General features: G+C 45.4%; 2 protein-coding genes across 7 annotated transcripts in view; one reads left to right on the forward strand and one right to left on the reverse strand.

Moving 5' to 3' along the window:
- The window catches only part of USP34 (ubiquitin specific peptidase 34), a 103,768-nt gene extending 92,483 nt beyond the window's left edge, over positions 1 to 11,285 (forward strand). For both annotated transcript variants that reach the window (XM_083432406.1, XM_083432407.1), the window contains 10 exons: positions 256 to 382; positions 519 to 626; positions 1,612 to 1,716; positions 3,314 to 3,438; positions 3,890 to 4,013; positions 4,992 to 5,071; positions 5,903 to 6,043; positions 7,882 to 8,028; positions 9,131 to 9,290; positions 10,022 to 11,285. In XM_083432406.1, coding sequence (XP_083288532.1) covers positions 256 to 382; positions 519 to 626; positions 1,612 to 1,716; positions 3,314 to 3,438; positions 3,890 to 4,013; positions 4,992 to 5,071; positions 5,903 to 6,043; positions 7,882 to 8,028; positions 9,131 to 9,290; positions 10,022 to 10,629 — 1,725 coding nt within the window. In that variant the 3' untranslated portion in view covers positions 10,630 to 11,285. The remainder of the gene's footprint in view (positions 1 to 255; positions 383 to 518; positions 627 to 1,611; positions 1,717 to 3,313; positions 3,439 to 3,889; positions 4,014 to 4,991; positions 5,072 to 5,902; positions 6,044 to 7,881; positions 8,029 to 9,130; positions 9,291 to 10,021) is intronic.
- A 3,478-nt stretch (positions 11,286 to 14,763) lies between these two features.
- SANBR (SANT and BTB domain regulator of CSR) overlaps positions 14,764 to 20,223 on the reverse strand; it is a 35,583-nt gene continuing 30,123 nt past the window's right edge. For 3 of the 5 annotated variants that reach the window (XM_083432609.1, XM_083432608.1, XM_083432607.1), the window contains 4 exons: positions 19,092 to 19,165; positions 18,143 to 18,231; positions 17,899 to 17,990; positions 14,764 to 17,193 (listed from right to left, as the gene is read on the reverse strand). In XM_083432609.1, coding sequence (XP_083288735.1) covers positions 17,157 to 17,193; positions 17,899 to 17,990; positions 18,143 to 18,231; positions 19,092 to 19,165 — 292 coding nt within the window. In that variant the 3' untranslated portion in view covers positions 14,764 to 17,156. The remainder of the gene's footprint in view (positions 17,194 to 17,898; positions 17,991 to 18,142; positions 18,232 to 19,091; positions 19,166 to 20,223) is intronic. The other 2 variants (XR_014509250.1, XR_014509251.1) reach the window with 1 other exon arrangement.

Raw genomic sequence — 20,223 nt, forward strand, 5'->3', positions numbered from 1 at the left:
AAAAAAAATATTCTGAATCTCAGAAGCCAGAACAGCAAGAGGGATCGCTGCGCAGTGAAAGCAGCAATCTCTCTTGCTGTTCTGGCTTCTGGGATAGCTGCGCAGCCTGCATTTGCTCCATAAGACGCACACACATTCCCCCTTACTTTTTAGGAGGGAAAAAAAGAGTCTTATAGAGCAAAAAATACGGTAAATGCTTTTTGAAATGTTAGTAACATGCTAACACTACTTTTTAACATATATGTATATTTGCAGTCCTTCAACACATTGCACATGATGTACCACGAAGCCACAGCTTGCCACGTAACCGGAGACCTGGTTGAGCTTCTGTCCATATTCCTTTCTGTTCTCAAGTCCACCCGGCCATATCTGCAAAGAAAAGGTTTGGGCGTTATTTATTACTTGTATTTACATTTCTCTTTTAAAAACAAAGGGGGGGGGGAGCCGATGTATAATTGCCAGTATAATTCAACGATTTATAGCGGTCGAATGACCAAACCGTGTTCTTGTATTTGCAGATGTGAAACAAGCACTGATCCAGTGGCAGGAGCGAATAGAATTTGCCCACAAACTTTTAACGTTGCTAAATTCATACAGCCCCCCGGAACTTAGAAACACTTGTATAGGTAAGGTATATTTGGGTTTGCGCCGCCCAAAGGCTTGATGAACAGTTAACATTTAAGAAAGCTTTCTATTAATCTGTCTTTTTTCTAAAGCTGGGTGCCCACATGCAGGCATAGAACATACAAAAATGGAAGGGGGGCATTTCAGAGTAGAAGGAGCTTGATGGTCAAGACCCTCTTGTAGAAAAACATCAAAGGCTGCCAACGGGTCCCCATCCATCTCCAGGTGCGCGGTTTACACACGTGCGGCCCTCACGTCCCAGTTTTAAAGCCCAGTTCATACTTCCCTTCTCCCCATGTCTCTTCAGTGACACATGCATTCAGCCTGAATTGATTGGTGGATGTGGGGAGCACCTAGGTTTTTCCAAACACCCATGCCTGTAATTTCTACCATCCGAAGAGCATCACACAGATTAGCATCACACTAGAACTGTGCATCGATTCGGCCAAACCAGGCATATCTGGAGAGGGATGTGGGCATTGGATGAGTTGGGTACAGACAGCCACGGATCGCTGCAAGTTGGGTTGGATGGCCGGAGCAATCCGTGGCTGTCAGGGGGGCGGGAGCATTGGGCAGGAGAACCATGTGAATAGGACAAGCTCTACCTGATTGGCAGCTGCATCTCGTCAGGAGGAGTTAGGCCCCAACGCAGTGGTTCTCCTTTCAGCCTGATGCCCTGCCCTGCAGGAGCAATGCCTTCTCTGAACAGCTGTTGAGCAGAGACACTGATCCTGTGGGATACGGCTGCCGCTTCACAGGCCGCTTTCTTTCAGGAAAGCTGCTTGCAAAGCAGCACAGGGTTGGATCCTCCAACTTACCGACTTGTAAGCGAAACCACCCTATCCTGCTTGGTGTCCCAACTTAAACCCTCTCTGAACCTTTTGCTAAAATAGAAGATTTATCCCGGGTGTTTCACTTTTGTCAAGTGAGCAGTTGACCCCAGACCTATATCTTGAGAAAAATGCAAAACCAATGTTTGCTTTGCAGATGTCCTCAAGGAGCTGGTGCTCTTAAGCCCTCACGATTTCCTGCACACTCTGGTTCCATTTCTGCAGCACAACCATTGCACATACCACCACAGCAACATCCCAAGTACGTGTTTCTGCTTGAAAAGGCCTGTTATTAACTGTTTGTGTGTCTAGCCCAGGATTTTGTTGCAGGATTCGATTGTTCTGAGATTTCAGCTTTCCCCCAAGACAAAAGGCAGCCCAGGAAGATGAGGGGTTCTCCCTCTTGACCTCAAGGGATATGGCTTATTTAAGTAATTTCAGGCATACTTTCATTGGGCTGACTTTATCAACAGGGCGAGAAGACATAAGGAATAGTCTGATTAAAAAAAGAAAGCAGAGCAGCTTTGTACATAATACCTATTAGATGGGCAGGTACTAGGCCAAGGCTTTCCCAGTGGTAGCCCCATGCCTTTGGAACTCCATTCCTGTGGAGATATGTACAGCCTCATCATTGCAGGTCTTTAAAAAAAAACACCTCTGAAGACATCTTTATTAATATCTGTGTTTGGCTGAACTGTGCTGTAGTTAAAAAAACAACAACGACCATTTAGCTGGTGATTGGGGTGTATGTCTGTTTTGTAACTGGATTGTGTCTTAAGAGTCTCGAAAGCAACCTTTTGAGGGCAATTTGCCCTGAAAAGGCAGGTTAAAACCTTTTGAATGAAAATACAGTGGTGCCTCGGGTTACATACCCTTCAGGTTACAGACGCTTCAGGTTACAGACTCCGCTAACCCAGAAATAGTACCTCGGGTTAAGAACTTTGCTTCAGGATGAGAACAGAAATCGTGCTCCGGTGGCGTGGCGGCAACGGGAGGTCGCATTAGCTAAAGTGGTGCTTCAGGTCAAGAACAGTTTCAGGTTAAGAACGGACCTCCACTTGTCATCACGCCAGGCTCCCATTCCAAGGAGCTTGGATAACAATTGGGTAAATTATAAACCTGCCAATAAATGGTATTGGTAACATGACTACATGTTGATGGGAATGGTTGCAGTTGCCGACGCAGTTGGGTTGCACTTGAGGAGGTGGTGATGGGAAGTTGTAAGGAAAGTTTCTGCAGAACAAGTAAGGTTTTGGGAAAGAGTCCACGGTGTCGAAAAGCAGCAAGGATTGGGTAGGCAGGCAGGGTGGCTGTTCTAGCAAGCAGGTGAGATGGGCTTTGGAAATAGCCGGTACTGGGGCTGATGGGGCAGAGATCTCAAGGTGGGGGCACTAAGATGTTTGGTAGCAAGCGAGGGGTCCCATGTTCTGCGTTTGCCTCTCATGTTGCATTTGCCTGGATGGGAAAGAACATGCGAGGGAGGTTCTTAATCCTCTCACTTTCTCCCAGCCTGCCTTCAAGAGCAGGTTTCCCAGTCCAGGGCTTGCAAACATCTGGTGGGGAGGGATTGCGAATGAAAAGCAACCAAAGTGACAAACTTCCGCAGCCAGCACATTTCCCATCAGTCTTAAGACATGGAAGCTTCCTGTTTGCCTCTGACCTTCTGGTTCCAACCTCAGGTTGGGATGCTATAACAAAGAAAGTGCCAAAAATACTAATTACTGAGTCTGGATCTTGTGTGTACACACACACACACACATTTTTATTTTTCTTGTTTTTTAAGAATATTACTGGTTACTTTTAAGTGTCAAGCTGCATAGATTAACTGCCTGTTTTTTGTTCTCTAATTTCTGTTTCAGTGTCTCTCGGTCCTTACTTCCCATGCCGTGAAAATTTGAAATTGATAGGAGGCAAAAGTAACATCCGCCCACCTCGCCCTGAGCTTAATATGTGCCTCTTGCCTACTATGGTTGAAGCCAGCAAGGTACATCTGTTGGAGAAGGGCTTCTCGTCGGGATTCCTGGTGGGGTTGAGCGAGGCTCCAAGACTGCTGTGCCTTGGAAGTTGTGGACTTCGCTCACCACTGGTGCTGAAGACGGCTGTTAAATGCTGTGCATGTAACAAAATGCTGGCAACTAGTTTGCTGTGGTTAATAAGAAAGAAACTGCTTTTGGAAGCAGGATGGAGAATACTTAATCTTTCCTCACCCCTCACTTCCGTTCTCCAAATCTTTCTTTCACATAGACACACAGCGTTCCAAATACGTTTAAACTTGGTGCAGTAGTTGAGGGTGGCTTAGGAGAAGTGGGGAAGTCGTGGGCAGGGGAAGGGTTAAGTTCAGATACGTGCACAGAGACATTCACCAGTTAGTTGCTTTTCCACTTCCACTCTTTTGAAACCACGCGGCAATAAACCCGTTTCCCTTACATCTTCAGGGCAAGGATGAAGTTTATGACCGCATGCTGCTAGATTACTTTTTTTCGTATCATCAGTTCATCCATCTGCTGTGCCGAGTTGCCATCAACTGTGAGAAGTTCACAGAGACCTTAGTAAAGATGAGTAAGTACAGAAGTGACGCTCCTCCCTAAAGAATCTCAGCACCCGAGGGGGCCTTCGGTGGCAGCTGCTGCTTAAACAAGAGCCTAAATGCAGCAGTGTATTTACAGCCTTTCCTTTTCAAGTGTACCTGAGCATTTCATTGAGCAAATCTTTCATTGTAAGGCTCTGGGTGGGGGATTGGGAGTCCATAGCCTTCCAGGAGTTGCAGGGCTACAAGTCTCATTGTGCCTGACCATTGGAAATGCTGACCAGGCTCACGGGAGAGAGATGCCCTGTTACACTGCCAACCCATTAAGACCTAGCCTTAAATAGCAGTGAAAGCAGTGCAGAAAATTAATTAAATAGCAGACAAACAAACAAAAGGAGAGATTTTTCCTTCCTGAAGTTCAGGCTAGGAAGGAAAAATCTCCGTTTGTTTGTTTGTTATTTAATTAATTTTTATTTATATTCCACCCTTTCCCCAAACTGGGACTCAATGCAGCTTACAAAAATTCAAATAACATGGAAAAAATAAAAAAGCTAAAAATATATAAACGACGATGGTTAAGTAGTTAAGGTATTATAGCATTAAAGCTATATACGGTAAAGGAAATCTATGAACATACAGATAGTAAAAACAGCACAGCCCTTTTAAATGTGGCTTTGGGGGGTTATTGGGTTGTTGTTTTTATTTTTATTATGTATTTTGTGGTTGATGTATTTTGATTTTATTCTGTGAACCTCCCTGAGACCTCTGGGTATAGGACGGTATATAAATTCAATGAATGAATTCTCTTTCCTTAAAAACAGCCAGCTCCCCCAATCCTGTCAGAATAAAACAGTCTTCACCTGCCAGTGGAAGGACAGTAAAGAGGGAGCCCTTATAACTTTTTTGTATATTGCTGATCATTTATCATGATCTGAATTAAAATGTTTTAAACCTTTGGAGAATGTTCCAACCCGCTGAAATTGCTGCTGCTTTCTCTTTCCAAATTGTAGGTGTCCTTGTTGCATATGAAGGCTTGCCTCTTCATCTGGCTTTGTTTCCCAAACTTTGGACTGAGCTTTGCCAAACTCAGGTAAAATGTTGTGTGCTTCACAACCAGCTCTCAGTCCTTGACAATCTTCACTTAAAATGATCTGTGGTAGCAGATGTTGTGAAAGACCTCTGCCTGCCTGAGACTCTTGGGAGCTGCTGCCAGTTGGAGGGACACCATTGGGCTAGGTGGCTAGAGAGTCTAACTTTGCATAAGACCAGCTTCCCGTTTACCACATGTGAACCAATGTAAGGTAAAGGTAAAGAGACGCCTGACCATTAGATCCAGTCGTGGCCGACTCTGGGGTTGCGGCGCTCATCTCGCTTTATTGGCCGAGGGAGCTGGTGTACAGCTTCCGGGTCATGTGGCCAGCATGACTAAGCCGCTTCTGGCGAACCAGAGCAGCGCACGGAAACGCCGTTTACTTTCCCGCCAGAGCGGTACCTATTTATCTACTTGCACTTTGACGTGCTTTCGAACTGCTAGGTTGGCAGGAGCTGGGACTGAGCAACGGGAGCTCACCCCGTCGTGGGGATTCAAACTGCCAACCTTCTGATCAGCAAGCCCTAGGCTCTGTGGTTTAACCCACAGCGCCACCCACGTCCCACTGTGAACCAGTGTAGCTCTAGCTATAAGCAGCCGAGCAGTCTAGCAGGTGCTGCTGTTTCCTATGCAAGCATCTTGTGCTTTGTACACGGCCTGCAAGTGCTGAGGAACCGTGGCAACTTTGTGCAGCACTTCTCTGCTAAGCTGCCTTCCCGAGCCCTGCTGGAGTGAATAAGTGCATGTGTGCGAAAGACTGCAGCTGTTGTCTCCAGCAGCAACGCAAAACTGGCACCGGTTCTGAAGCCTTCCTTTTCTTTCTCCCTTCAGTCTGCCATGTCAAAGAACTGCATCAAGCTCCTGTGCGAGGACCCTGTGTTTGCAGAATACATTAAATGCATCCTCATGGACGAAAGGACCTTTCTCAATAACAACGTTGTGTACACTTTCTTAACGCATTTTCTTCTCAAGGTATGTCCATCAGGCATCTGTGTGTGAGTTGCTCAGTGCACCCTCACAAAGCTTTGACTCAGATTAATTAGACCAGAGGTTTTCAACCTTTTCTGTGTCCACGCCTCCCTTGACCAACTACGTTCTTTTTGTGGCACCCCTGTGGGGCTCAGGAGCGCAGCTACGTCACCCCTTGCCTGCAGAGCTGGCAGCCCCACACCCCTTTTCAATCACTCTCCCTTGTGGAGTGTTCCCTCAGCCTCCTCTCCCCTCTCCTTGGGAGTCCTCTGGGCAGTCGCTGTCGCTGCCCCTTCCCCTGCCCTAAAGAGAGGTGCCTCCTCACACTGCCCCACAGGGACCTGGGAAGTACTCTCTGGCCAGCCCCAGAGGCACATTTTGCCTTGGGGGGGGGGGTTGTAGCCAGGGCTGCTGCTGCTGCTGCAACAACAACAAACAGCCATGCAAGTCTTTGGGTGGCTCAGATGAGAGGGCTGGGATGAGAGGGCATCAGAGGAGGAAGGGTCCCCAATCACACAGGGTCCCCAGATGTTTCACCGTCTATTGATCCAAACTACAAGAAAGAAGATTCCACCTAAACATTAGGAAGAACTTCCTGACAGTAAGAGCTCTTCGACAGTGGAATTTGCTGCCAAGGAGTGTGGTGGAGTCTCCTTCTTTGGAGGTCTTTAAGCAGAGGCTTGACAACTATATGTCAGGAGTGCTCTGATGGTGTTTCCTGCTTGGCAGGGGGTTGGACTCGATGACCCTTGTGGTCTCTTCCAACTCTATGATTCTATGATCCCTGTGCCACCACTTTATTTCTCGCTGCCACCACCCAGGCCCTACCTGGTACAATACTGAGTCCAGTCAGGGTTAAATTGGAACATAAACTTCTTGCAGTTTAACAAGCATGGGGTTTCATAAACGGTATTGGTCAATTACATTCATGGGGTACCTATCCAGACCTATAACTTCCGCTACCTGCTCTCACTCACTAAACCACCTCTCAGATATTTACTTCTCTTCCTAGCCCCAACTGTTCCTGACTCAGCCTATTTCGCTACACTAACTCAACCTACCCACAAACACTATCCCAATTCACGCCAACCAACCACCCAACGAACTCCTCCCTTTGCCCCTCCCAGAGCTGGTTTTATAGTCCCTCTGACTCCACCCCCTGGCTCCTGATTGGGTAACCTGTTTAACTATTTCACCTCCAGCACTCTCATGTTAATGTCACAGTCTGCAAGTTTTTGGGAGGCTGAGATGAGAGGGCATCAGAGGAGGAAGGGAAGGAAAGAGGGACAGGCCAGTGTTGTCTGTGGCACCCCTGACTATCATACAAGGCACCCCAGGCTGCCACAGCATGCTGGTTGAAAACCACTGAATTAGAACTACACATAGGCTTGGTGTGATTGAAGAAAAGGAACACTCAGCTGTAAGTTGCTGGGTGGACTCCTAGATGATAGGTAGGATGCTTGTTGAGGTGGAGCCTACTTTTACTTTACAAATCACCTTGCTTGAAGGATAGAGTTTGTTCAGTAGGGAGTGGAATGAAAGGTGTTTCGTATTTCCGTCTTATCTAAGAAAGAAAATCCACACACTTCCTAACAAACATGAGGACAGAATACACACATGGCTGCTACTTCTGCAGTCCACTGACCAATTGAAATAAGTCGCAGAATCATAGAATTGTAGAGTTGGACCTGGGGGTTATCGAGTCCAACCCCTGGCAATGAAGGAATATCAAAGCACACATACCACTTCCATAGCTGTGTTGACAGCAGCAGCACTGTGATCACTTGAATTAATTGTGCCTCATGAGCCAAGTTTAAAAATCATATTTAATTTTTTTACAGGTGCAAGGGCAGGTTTTTTCTGAAGCAAATTGTGCTGGAGTAATCAATAATTTGGTTACAAATCTGATCAACCAGTATCAGAGCTTAGAATCAGATTTCGCCAATCAGCGAGTTGAAATTTTTAAAGCAAGCTCCACTTTAAATGGGGTAAGTTACCTCTCTTCCCCCTCCCTTTCGGCTTAAAATAAATACCAGAGGTTTATTTTCATTCTGCTGTGCCTTCAGTATCATGCATCCAAAAGTCATAACTGAGTTGCTGCTGTTGTTTTTTTAAAAAAATGCCTTTATACAGTCTGTTGGTCTGCTATATTCTTTTTGAGATGGGCAGGGGAAATTGCTCTCAGTATTCCAAGTTGGAAAAAGAATGGCACATGGAGTTGTACCAGGATTGATGCTGGTCTCATGTCCTGAATTGTAATCAGCAATTAAACCACCACTTTCTCGGTTCAGACCTAGTGGGATATTGCGGTTTAGTGAGCAGAAATAGAGGCGCCAAAATCAGGAACACAAGAAGGTATACAAGATAGTTTGAGAAACCGTGGTTTGTTGGGCTAATACTGTTACCACTGAACCAGAGCTGTGACTTCACTGGTATGACTTGGCAAAATTTAGATAAGGAAGCCAGGGCATGTAGCTAGAAGTAATGAATGTGTGCAAGTACCCCTCAGTGAGCCCTGTGTAGACATTCAGATTGTTCTGAGGAGGCTGGGTGAAGATAATCATGCAGGCTTTAGTTGATTAAGCCGTTGATTGAGTTAGCAAACATTTTCATATGGGTGAAAAAGAAAGTGAAGCAGTGAGCATATTTGGTGTTCATTCAAATCATTCATGTGTGCATATGCGATAGCACACATCATGCCTAGAGGTGAGGGTGCCTCTTTCAAGATGCTGTGTTTTATATATTTACCTTTCAAATTTTTTAAAAATTGAAATGTTCCTGTTTAGCCAGGGCACCTTATTAATTGCTTAAACATTTGTTTTTAATTTGATTGAACATTGGAGCCCTAATAAAACTGTGTGGTCAGTATGGCCTGTCCTCTCCCATGGCATCCTATTAAGTTCATCATCGGAGCACAAGTTGCTTGTTTAAAATTGTCATAGTATAATATGATTCAGGTGTCCGTTCTGCCGGGATGCAGACATCTTACAATCCTTTCAGCAGCATTTCAGTGTTCCCACGTCAGATCTTTCAGAGTTAAGAACTGGATCTTCATTAAGTAAGTGGATTTTTCTGGATTTTCTTTTCCAGGACCTTCGAGCCCTCACTTTGCTGCTTTCCGTGCACACCCCAAAACAGCTGAACGCTGCCCTAATTCCAACACTGCAAGAACTGTTAAACAAATGCAGGACTTGCCAACAACAGAAGAACTCGCTGCAGGAGCAAGAAGCCAAAGAAAGAAAAACTAAAGGTTTGTTCTGGAGTGGTCCTTGACTCCCCACCCCTCTAGATGCTGATTTGGCTTCTCTTAACTGCATTTTCAGATTTCACTAACTCTCTTTATATTGATTACTTGCTGCCCCTTTGCCCAGTCTTCTTACTGGTATCCCATGAAATGCCAAGCACCCTCCCCCCTTTTAAAGCAGCTAACTGGGTTAAGCAGGTGAAAAACTGGAGCGCTTTGATGTTGCTACACAGGTAATCAGAAGCTGTGTCCAAATCAAGCCATAGCCTGTGTTTTGGAGCATGCGTCATGTTGGAGGCATCTCCCACTCTGACTTGGATACCCATATATTGGCCATAAACACATCCAGTATCTGAGTAATGACATCCTCCTGGGCAAAGATGTTACAGATGCACTGAAATGCCTTCACAATAGGCATCTATACCCAGGAGGCCAGATGATACCTTAGAAAGCACAGTCCCATTTCCTAACCCAAGGGCAGCCTGCTTTTCCCCCTTGCCAAGGGATATCAATTGCTGGACAGCTCCAGAGCCAAATGTGGGTGGCTAGCAGAGCTATCTTTTAGTTGCAAGCATTTGCCCATTGTTCTAGTAGCTGGTGAAGACAATTTTCGACTCTTGTTGAGTCTAAGAGCGAACCATAGCTCAGGAAAAAGTGCCTTTGCCCTGAGTGTCAGAAGTTTGCTATGGAGCAAATCAGATATGTATATGACAGCATACTGTATTTTGACCTTATAGATGATGAAGGAGCTACTCCAGTAAAAAGAAGACGGGTTAGCAGCGACGAGGAGCACACAGTAGACAGTTGCATCAGTGATCTGAAAACTGAACCTAGGGAGGCCTTGACTCCAACTAGCACCTCAGATAATGAGACAAGAGACTCCTCGATCATTGACCCGGGCACAGAGCAGGACCTGCCCTCCCCGGAAAACAGCTCCGTTAAAGAGTACCGGATGGAAGTTCCGTCTTCGTTCTCGGAAGACATGATGCTAGCTGCCCGGTCGCAGCATGGGGAGGAGCAGCCAGGCAGCGGTAGGTTTGAAGAATGTAAAGAGCTGAAAGAGCCCCCCAGCTCGAAGGATTCCAACATTGTTGAGGATGAGGCAGAGTTCCCCTCCACATCCATTTCTGCTGTTCTGTCTGACCTCACAGATTTGAAGAATTGTGAAGGTCAAGCTTCGCAGGACCCCGAGTCTGGCTTGTCGCTCAGTTGCAGCCATTCCAGAGGACTCTTGAGTCACATGCAGCAGCAGCAAGACATTTTAGACATCCTTTGCAGGACCATTGAGTCTACGATTCATGTGGTTTCGAGGATATCTGGCAAAGGAAACCAAGCTGCTTCTTGACAATAGAGGAGCATGTCTGCTTTTAAAGTCTTTTCCCCCCCTTCAAAAATGCTGTTTGTATAAGTTTTGCTTATTTCTGTTTTGTGCTTCAGTTTGTCCAGTGCTTTCTGCTTGAATTGCAAGATTAAATTTATATGCTTAATTCTTGGTCAGGCAGAACTCCAGATTAAAAAGGAAAAAAATTAGCATCTACCGTACACTTTCTTAAAGGGCAATCAGATAATGAATATGTTTTATGTAATTCAAAGTTCACTGTAGTGGCTTTCATTTAATATGGCTGTCTGGGAGCACAGGGTCTCCTCGCCCTGTATGATGTAATTTAAACTGATGGCATTTTTACTGTGTATAATATGGTGTCCTCTGTGCCAGTTTTGTACCTTACAATAGAGGCAAATTGCCTCCAATCGCTGTGGTTTTTATTATCAAAATTAAGTTTACTTGTATACTAAACAACCACAAGAAATTTGATTCTGTAAAGAATCCTCTAGCTGTGGCCTGACAGTATATATATAAATATATATATATATGGTGCTTTATTTAACAGAATACCTGTGGAGGAAATAAAGCACACTTGATGTAAAATTAATTGTTTTATTTTTATTGACATGACCGATTGCTATTCTGTGCACTTCATTAAACTGATTGTGACGACTTTTCATTCGTTTTTATATATGTTGCCTCAGTGCTCCAGTTTTATTTATTTTTTACCAAAGCTGCAAGCCAAGAGCCTCACCTGGATGACTCGGAACTAGTTTGGGATATGATAAATTGGACCCAGTTCTTGTTTATTGTTCTCCCTCTGGGAGAATAACTTCATATTCTGCATATGCCCCCTCCTCCAGATTGTCTGACCCACCTATCTTCAGAGACTTGCCTGGGTTTCAAGCCTAATGAGCACAGCCGCTTATGCCCCATAGGTCCTACTCCATGAAACCATTTGCAGAGACTAAAAGCCCCTGCTCCCCAACTTTCTTATGTCGCCGCCTCCCCAGGGTTTCATGCAAGCAGTCACTCTGTGCCCACTTGCTTTTCCTGTTTCCTGTCTTTTCCTGTTTCACACTTCTGGTTCTGGGAGTAAGAGGGAGGGGGCACCCATGACTTCACTCTCCCAACTCCCTTCTCCCACTCACTGGATTCTGCTTCTGCTTGACCTCTCTCTGCCAGACTCTCCCAGGTCACTGAGCCCTGTTACCCCATCAGCTGCCAACACCTCTTCCCAGTCTTTTCAATCTGACCACCCATCATCTTCCCACCACCATTCCCTGGGCTCTGAGCCTTTATTCCTTTGCTGGTTCCCCACCTGGTTCCTCCCACTGTTCCCGCGTGTCTTACCAGTCTGGTAGCCAGTGGATGTATTGGAATGTTGTCTTACCTCAGCAATAGCCTAGACGAGAGCCAACAAACTGAAGCTCAGCCCTGCTTAAAGAGGGGGACCCCTGACCATTAGGTCCAGTCGTGGCTGACTCTGGGGTTGCGACGCTCATCTGGCTTTATTGGCCAAGGGAGCCGGCGTACAGCTTCCGGGTCATGTGGCCAGCATGACTAAGCCACTTCTGGCGAACCAGAGCAGCGCACGGAAATGCCGTTTACCTTCCTGCCGGAGTGGTACCTTCTTATCTACTTGCACTTTGGCGTGCTTTCGAACTGCTAGGTGGGCACTAGCAGGGACCGAGCAACGGGAGCTCACCCCGTCGCGGGGATTCGAACCACCGACCTTCTGATCAGCAAGTCCTAGGCTCTCTGTTTTAACCCACAGTGCCACCCGCGACCCTTCAGCCCTGCTTAGATATGGGTATTGTAAGTGGGCAGTTCCCTAGACCGGATGGATGGGAGGCTGCCTGCTCTGGATGGGGTTACATTCCTCCTGAAGGAGCAGATCCGTATCTTGGGGATACTTCTGGAAATCTTGCTGTTGCTTGAGGCTTAGGTGACCTTTGTGGTGTGGAGCGCGTTCTATCAGCTTCCTTCTGCTGTGCTCCAAATGTCTGTTCTCTGCTCTGGTAACCCCTAGGTTAGATTACTGCAATGCATTAGACATGGAACTGCCTCTAAAGATAGTTCAGAAACTTCAGCCGGTGCAGAATTCAGCGGACAGGTTGGTTGCTAGGTCAAGACCATTTGAGCATATTGCACTGATCCTGGCCCAACTCCACTGGCTGCCAGTTAGTTTCTGGGCTCAGTTCAAAGTGTTGGTCTTGACCTATAAAGCTTTAAACCGTTCAGGACTGCAGTACCTCAAGGACCACCTCTCACGACCTGGACCCTGTGATCATCATTGAAGGCTCTTCTTCATGTGCCTCCTTCACAAGAGATCCAGAGGGCAATGACACAAGAATGCCATTTTTCTGCAGTGGTTCCCATTAGTGGAATGCCCTCCCTAGGGAGGTGCATCTGGCACCATCATATATTTTTAGGCACCAGGGAAAAGCATTCCTCTTCCAGGCCTTTGGCTAATTAAGCAATCTCTGCACTTCTAATCAGGGAGGGGGTGGGGGAATTGTTTTTGTTACTATATGTATTGTGTGTTTATATTTTAAACTGTCCTGTGATCCTTGGATAAATGGTGGTATAGGAATGTAATTATAATGACGCACCATATTATAATTAAAAAACCCATTCAGGAATCACCTTATAGGTACATTTAGGAGTTAACTGTATTTGACTAAGCCTTTTGTAGAACTTGTTTCATGCATTCTGTGTCCAGGACAGCTGTTTATCAGCTCCATCTGGTACGCAGGCAGAGACCCTGTCTCGCCAGAGTGGTGCTTGCTCTAGTTATCTCTCACTTGGACTACTGCAGTGTGCTCTATGTGGGGCTACCTTTGAAGGTGCCCTGGAAACTACAACTAATCCAGAATGCAGAAGCTAGACTGGTGACTGGGAGCGGCTGCCGAGACTACATAACACTGGTCTTGAAAGACCTATGTTGACTCCCAGTATGTTTCTAAGCACAATTCAAAGTGTTGGTGCTGACCTTGAAAGACCTAAACAGCCTCAGTCCAGTATACCTGAAGGAGCGTCTCCACCCGCATCATTCTGCCCAGACACTGAGGTCCAGTGCCGAGGGCCTTCCGGCGGTTCCCTCGCTGCGAGAAGCCAAGTTACTGACTTATAGTGGATGTTGGCCTGCAGTAAGTGGCATTTTTTCACTTCAATATTTTATCATGATGTACACACATATAGAATCATGAGATCTGCCTTACTAAGTTTCAGAACTCTTAGCAAAATGTATGCATGCCATTTGGGCTTTTCACTTGCTGAGCAACGTTAAAGTAACCATTGCAAAATGTCCTTTATGCAGGCTATACAGGCCGATCAATTTCAGCTTTGTTCTCAAACTTTCCCTGTGGCATCGCAGATGGATTGTGATGATGTTGTGTGCTGGTCATAAGTGGGGAAAACCGCTTACCCATTTCCCCAGTTGGCATGCAGGAGGCATCCAAATTACCTCCTGCATCAGCTAGGCCACGTAGGGACATTTGGCCAGTACCACCTGGCTTCTCTGCTACTATGGGAAAGGCTCTGCAGAAGCCATTCTACTCCTGCAATTCCTATTAGTCTACTTCCTGCATCTTGCAAGCTCCTGCTATGGCCCTTGTGAGCCATCAGGCAGCAGCAGTGGCACCTCCCATCTTTTTGGTAGTCTAGTAAAGCAACCATGATTTTGGCTCCTGCCTTAATTCAGTCAGCAATGGTCCTAGGGACCCATTCGCTCCATCTTTGACAGAGTTCAATCAGCTCACATCCATTTATGATACCAACAACCTTGGTATTTTAACACGTTATGCTGCTGTAGCAAAACACTGAATACAAATTTGCCTTATACCAAATCACGAGTTGCCTTTGACTGGACCTAACCGTCCAGGGCTCATTTACTTTTTACATCTAGCCAAATATTGGCTATTGTGGCTAGCAGTAATTCCCTGGGATCTAAAGCAGAAGTCTTCCCCAGAACTGCTGCTGGAATTGAATCTGGAACCTTTTCTATGCAAAGCCATGTGCCCTGCTATCGACCTGTGACTTTTGCAGGGGCTCCTCTGGCATTGGGCCCAAACGATCAGGAAGTTGGCAGGAGAGGGTGGAGAAAAATACTGAAGGCACCCTACACAGAACCCACAATAAATCAGATGAAAATGGTATGCTACTTCAACTTTATTAACTCACATTTGGATTTTTTGTGTGTGCACTAAACATCTGACAAAGTGTTGCTTTAAGCACAAACATTTGGCGCATTTCTTTACACAGCTTTGAGAAGAAAAAAAATCCCTTGAGTTAATTACTATAATATACCATTCATCATACTTAGTCTACAAGTTGTATACAGACAGCAGCTTACTTTCCAAGTCTCAGTCATGACAACTAGACACTCGCTCCATTATTGTTGTTGTTATAATTTAATGGATACACTGTGAGGACTCCCGACCCTAGAAACCAGATTCTCTCTTTGTGGCATAACACACAAACCAAGATTCCTAGCCATAGCTTTGCTTAGTCTTATTTGGATGTATTTAAGATGAAGCCAGCTAAGAGTCACTGGGTACTTTTTCACTGTTGGTTAAAGGGGAGGCGGGCATAGCAGACATCACTGCAGATGACAAGGAAAAACAGAATTAATGCTCCAGTTCAAAAGATACCCTTTCAGGCTCCTTTCATACATTCACCTGGTTCCCATGTTAAAATAAATGGTGGCTTTAATGTGACTGAGCAGAGCACTAGCACATGCTGTCAAAATTATGGGTGGATTATTCCTGCCAGGAAACAAGCCTTGGCCTGCCTTGTTGTGTCATTCGAATCAGGTTCTGTGGTTTCTTTCACCTAAATAAACCACCATTAGAAAGAACAAACCAGGGCTTCTACTTGTGGTTTTTGAAGAAACAAACCATAGCCCAGTTTTGAATGACATGACAAGCCAGGCCAAGGCTTGATTCTCCATAACATGGCTAAGAGGAACAAAACATTCACAATTCCACATTTTTTGTTCACATTTAAACATAGTTTATTTTAACTTCAGTTTAATGTGACATGCAAACCAGGCCATTGCTTTAATAATCAAATTCAGTAAGTGGGCAAGGAGGCTTAAAAATCAAGGCTGTTCATTTTGAAAGGGTATTGAGCTGTGGGAGAGATGTATCTCAGTAGGGGCAAAGGGACGTATGATCCATGACCACAGTTTGAAACGTCCAGTTCTTGTTCTTGTCTCCTACCAGTTTGTTTGTTTTTTAAAGGAATTGTCACTGAAAACAAAGGATTTCCCTCTACTCTCTGCAAGAATTGCTACAAGATGGATTCCATTTCTATAACTCAGCTAGAACGATCAATGCAGGTTCAGAAACAGACTGACAAGGCAAGACCTTTGTGCACAAATGCCTCTGCAAAACATATTTGTATAAAGAGGTGTATGCATACAAAATGTACAACACAGGCAACAACAGAAGGAAACCCCCTTGTGCCAAAATGCAGGTAAAGGACCCTCTTGGATGAGCACAGAGTGGAATAAAAATGGTATGAAGAATGCATCATGCTCAGAATGCAAAGTAACTCTACATCCAGCAAAAAATAGTGGCACTTGACTATTTGGCATATGAACTGCTGCCCACTCAACTGGGGCCACAGCAGGTGAAACAAACAGCCTTTTCCCAATCCATCAGACGTACACAATTGTATTTGCTTCAGAATATTGGATGTGCTCTCTATCAGATGTAGGCTACCTATGAGGTTAGGCACAACTCCTGAAAATGGCCCAAGCAGAAGTACAGCATGAAATATATTTGGCCCTGCTCTGTTCATCCGCACTGCCCTGCAGCCAAACACAAGACACAGGCTCAGCAAGAGTCACCTGTACCCACTAGGGATTATGGATTGCAGAGAGCATGATTTTCTCCCATGCTCAATTGCTCTTCCTTTTCCACGAATGGCTTTTTCCTTCAACACTAAAGAAGCCTCGGTTTGAACCACCTCCCAACATGCCCAGCTTCCCTGGATACCAGGAAGCTTCCTGCCAGAGGGAAAGGAGCAGCTAGCCATCTTTATTCAGTGTAAACTTCAGCTACATTAAAAAAGGCAAGAGGCTCTTTGGAGCCACCCCACAGCCAAGTCAGCACAAGCAAGATTCGCCTCAGCCATTCTAGTGGAGTGCAAGAAAAAGCGAGAGCCACACAGTATCCAGACAGAACGCCGATAAAAGGCCAAGGCTTGATTCACTCCCAAAATTTCAGTAGCACGTGAATATGAAATAACCCCAATGTGTTAGCACCACTCTTTCCAACCCTCAACAAAATGAGGGTGTTAAATTCATTTTGTAGGTTTATAAGTGCACCATTGCTTGGTGGGGGGGCAGGGGGGAAATGCACTTGGTTTAATATAAGAAATGGCGTATTTACAACACATTAAAAAGAGAATAATTTACATGGCATTCAGTCACTTGAAAGCTTTAGGAAGAGGCATGCCCAGGTTCTGGAGTCCAGTGCGGTCCAAGGAGGCAGAAAAGTGCTTTGGCTTCTGTTTGACGGCTTTGTGTGCAATTGTTTCTACGTGGGACGGCCTTGGCCAAAGCGACTTTTAATCCTACATTTAAGAGAAATACATGGGGTTTTTTACACACAGAGAGACAAAAGGTACCATTGAAAGTTATTCACAGCAATGATTGTAACCGGCTCAGTGGTCATTAAATGCCAACTATAGAACAGTTCATTTAATACAGGCATAGGCAAACTCGGCCCTCCAGATGTTCTGGGACTACAACTCCCATCATCCTAGCTAACAGGACCAAGGGTCAGGGATGATGGAACTGTAGTCTCAAAATATCTGGAGGGCTGAGTTTGCCTATGCCTGGTTTGATACTTCAGTGACTTCTGGTCATCTGCACATTGTCATCGGTGATTCAGTATTGATATTAACTAGACTAGAACATTATAACACCAGCACCAAAAAAATAAAAATAACTGCCAGTTAGGGTGGTGTGCTTTTTAAGTTTAGAACTGACCAAAGCAAGCAAGTAATGCATAATTAGCATAAGGAATATATTGGTACTAAGAGAACCCCCAAGTAAAATCCCTAAATCAGGTACAAATTAAATGAAGTCGCAGCAGCAGTTCACAGAACATTCTGGGAGATATTGTGTCAGAGTGGAGATACCCCAATTGTAGGGGGAAGTCTTGCTTGCCATTTCATAAAAAGGATTTGGCAAAGGAATGTTTTGATAAGATTTTGTCAAGACGCCTTGCTTCTCTCGTCTCTTCCTCCCCACCCCATTTGAATTAAAGGGTTTACCTCATATTTTTTTCTGGGACGTTCTGGCGAGTGTTGACCTGTGCCGCTGCCCTGATCTGAGCTTCAAGTCTTGCATAAATTCCACCTGCAGACTGAAAGTCGCAATAGACAAATCAAGAAAGTGTTAACCGACTTGCGCTTTATTTTTTACTGCATGCACCAAAAAGGCAAGTTGGGAAGTAGAGTCTTGCTAACCAAGGGTGAAGTGGGCTAGAGTTCCCACCAGCACCAACCCCAGACTCACTTCTTTGTTCTCTTTCGATTTTGTCCGGTCAAGCTCCCCCAGCCTCATTTTTATTAGGTGTCCGGTTATTTCGACCATCCTCCGCTGATCTGCAAGCAACATGAAATAGCAACAGAGGATCAAAAAGGGCTTTTCTTGTGCCTTGCCCACACCACTTTTGCAAAGCAAGGGGAAGAGGTACAATTGCTTCTGCCAATCACACTTGCAAAGATGTCACTCCTACATCTACCTTTGTATCAGTTTAACAATCATGCCCCTCCCCAATAATACTGGGAAATGCAGACTGGTAAGGTGCTGGGGTTTTGCTGCAGGGAGATCCTCCCTGCCCCAGCACTACAATTTCCTGGCGCCATAGAGCAGTTTGCGTGTTTAATTTCAGAAGTTCCTCATTTAGCAAGTTCTTCTGTTAAGGTGGGTGAAGTGACATGACCTGGGAAGCTTCCTTTCATAGGAGCTCATTCTGTGCACATCAGAGAAAGCACAAGAAGCAGTTCAGTTCAGCTTGTTTATATCCCTAGAGTTACTTTTTATGAGGCCTATAGGACTCCATTGACATTAGAAAAGGAAGTACAGTGGTACCTCTGGCTGTTCCAGAGGCCCGTTCGCAACATGAAAAGAGCACAACCTGAAGCGCCGTATCTGCGCAGGTGCACAGCGCGATTTGGCGCTTGTGCACATGTGCGAAGCATGATTTAGCGCTTCTGCGCATGCGCGAGCAGCGAAACCCAGAAATAACCCTTTCCGGTACTTCCGGGTCACCGCGGGACGTAACCTGAAAGAACATAGCATGAAGCAAATGTAACATGAGATATGACTGTACAGGCACAATTTCTCTCTCATGGAACCCTGCCATATCCATATTCACGTAGCTGTGGAATGAAGCTTTTATTTATTTCCTGTTGCTACACCACGTAAGTCAGGCAAATGTTTTGAAAAATGTATATCTTACCTTCCTCTCTCTGAGCATCCTGGTTGAATCTAAGTGATCTGGATGCGTCCCACTTATTCTGCTGCATGCTCACACTAATTAAACAGCAGAGAAGCCATGAGAAACAAAAACCAAAGCAATCAACACTGTTTTGTTTAAAAGTCAGGCACCGTTCATAAGGCCACCATTATTTATTGCTCTCAATTGAAACCACCTCTTGCTTTCTGCAGGGACCTCTGGAATGTGGGGCAAAGTCGTCCGTTCAGTCGTCATACCAAAACCACGACTTGGCATGCCAGAAATAAGCCTTGTGCTCACATACTCCTCCTCCTTTTCCTCCTCACATGTTCAGTTAGTTTGCCATTGCATCCAAGCCAGAAATGCAAACTACTGTTTGAAAGCTGGCTTGTGGTTCTGTTTTGGAGATGATACACCAGCCACATTTTGTCGGTTCAGGTGTAGACTATCTGGGCATTCAAATTCCTTGTGTGCTGTTCTAAACTGCATCCATAGGTAGAAGGGCTCTCTCCCACTTTCATCCTCAAACCCATGGGGAGCGCTAAACAGTGTAAAAGTGATGCTTGGGTGTGCAGGGCTTGGCAGCGTATCCTTGTTCACTGCCACATGTTTGTTCTCAACTAAGGAGACTGAATGCCCAAACAGGACTTAATTTTTGTCTTCATAGAATCATAGAGTTGGAAGAGACCACAAGGGCCATCGAGTCCAACCCCCTGCCAAGCAGGAACCACCATCAGACCACTCCTGACATATGGTTGTCAAGCCTCTGCTTAAAGACCTCCAAAGAAGGAGACTCCACCACACTCCTTGGCAGCAAATTCCACTGTCGAACAGCTCTTACTGTCAGGAAGTTCTTCCTAATGTTTAGGTGGAATCTTCTTTCTTGTAGTTTGGATCCATTGCTCCGTGTCCACTTCTCTGGAGCAGCAGAAAACAACCTTTCTCCCTCCTCTATGTGACATCCTTTTATATATTTGAACATGGCGTACATATCACCCCTTAACCTCCTCTTCTCCAGGCTAAACATGCCCAGCTCCCTTAGCCGTTCCTCATAAGGCATCGTTTGCATGCCTTTGACCATTTTGGTTGCCCTCTTCTGGACACGTTCCAGTTTGTCAGTGTCCTTCTTGAACTG

The sequence above is a fragment of the Podarcis tiliguerta genome (assembly GCF_965153285.1).
Source record: "Podarcis tiliguerta genome assembly, chromosome: 3".
Taxonomy (NCBI): domain Eukaryota; kingdom Metazoa; phylum Chordata; class Lepidosauria; order Squamata; family Lacertidae; genus Podarcis; species Podarcis tiliguerta.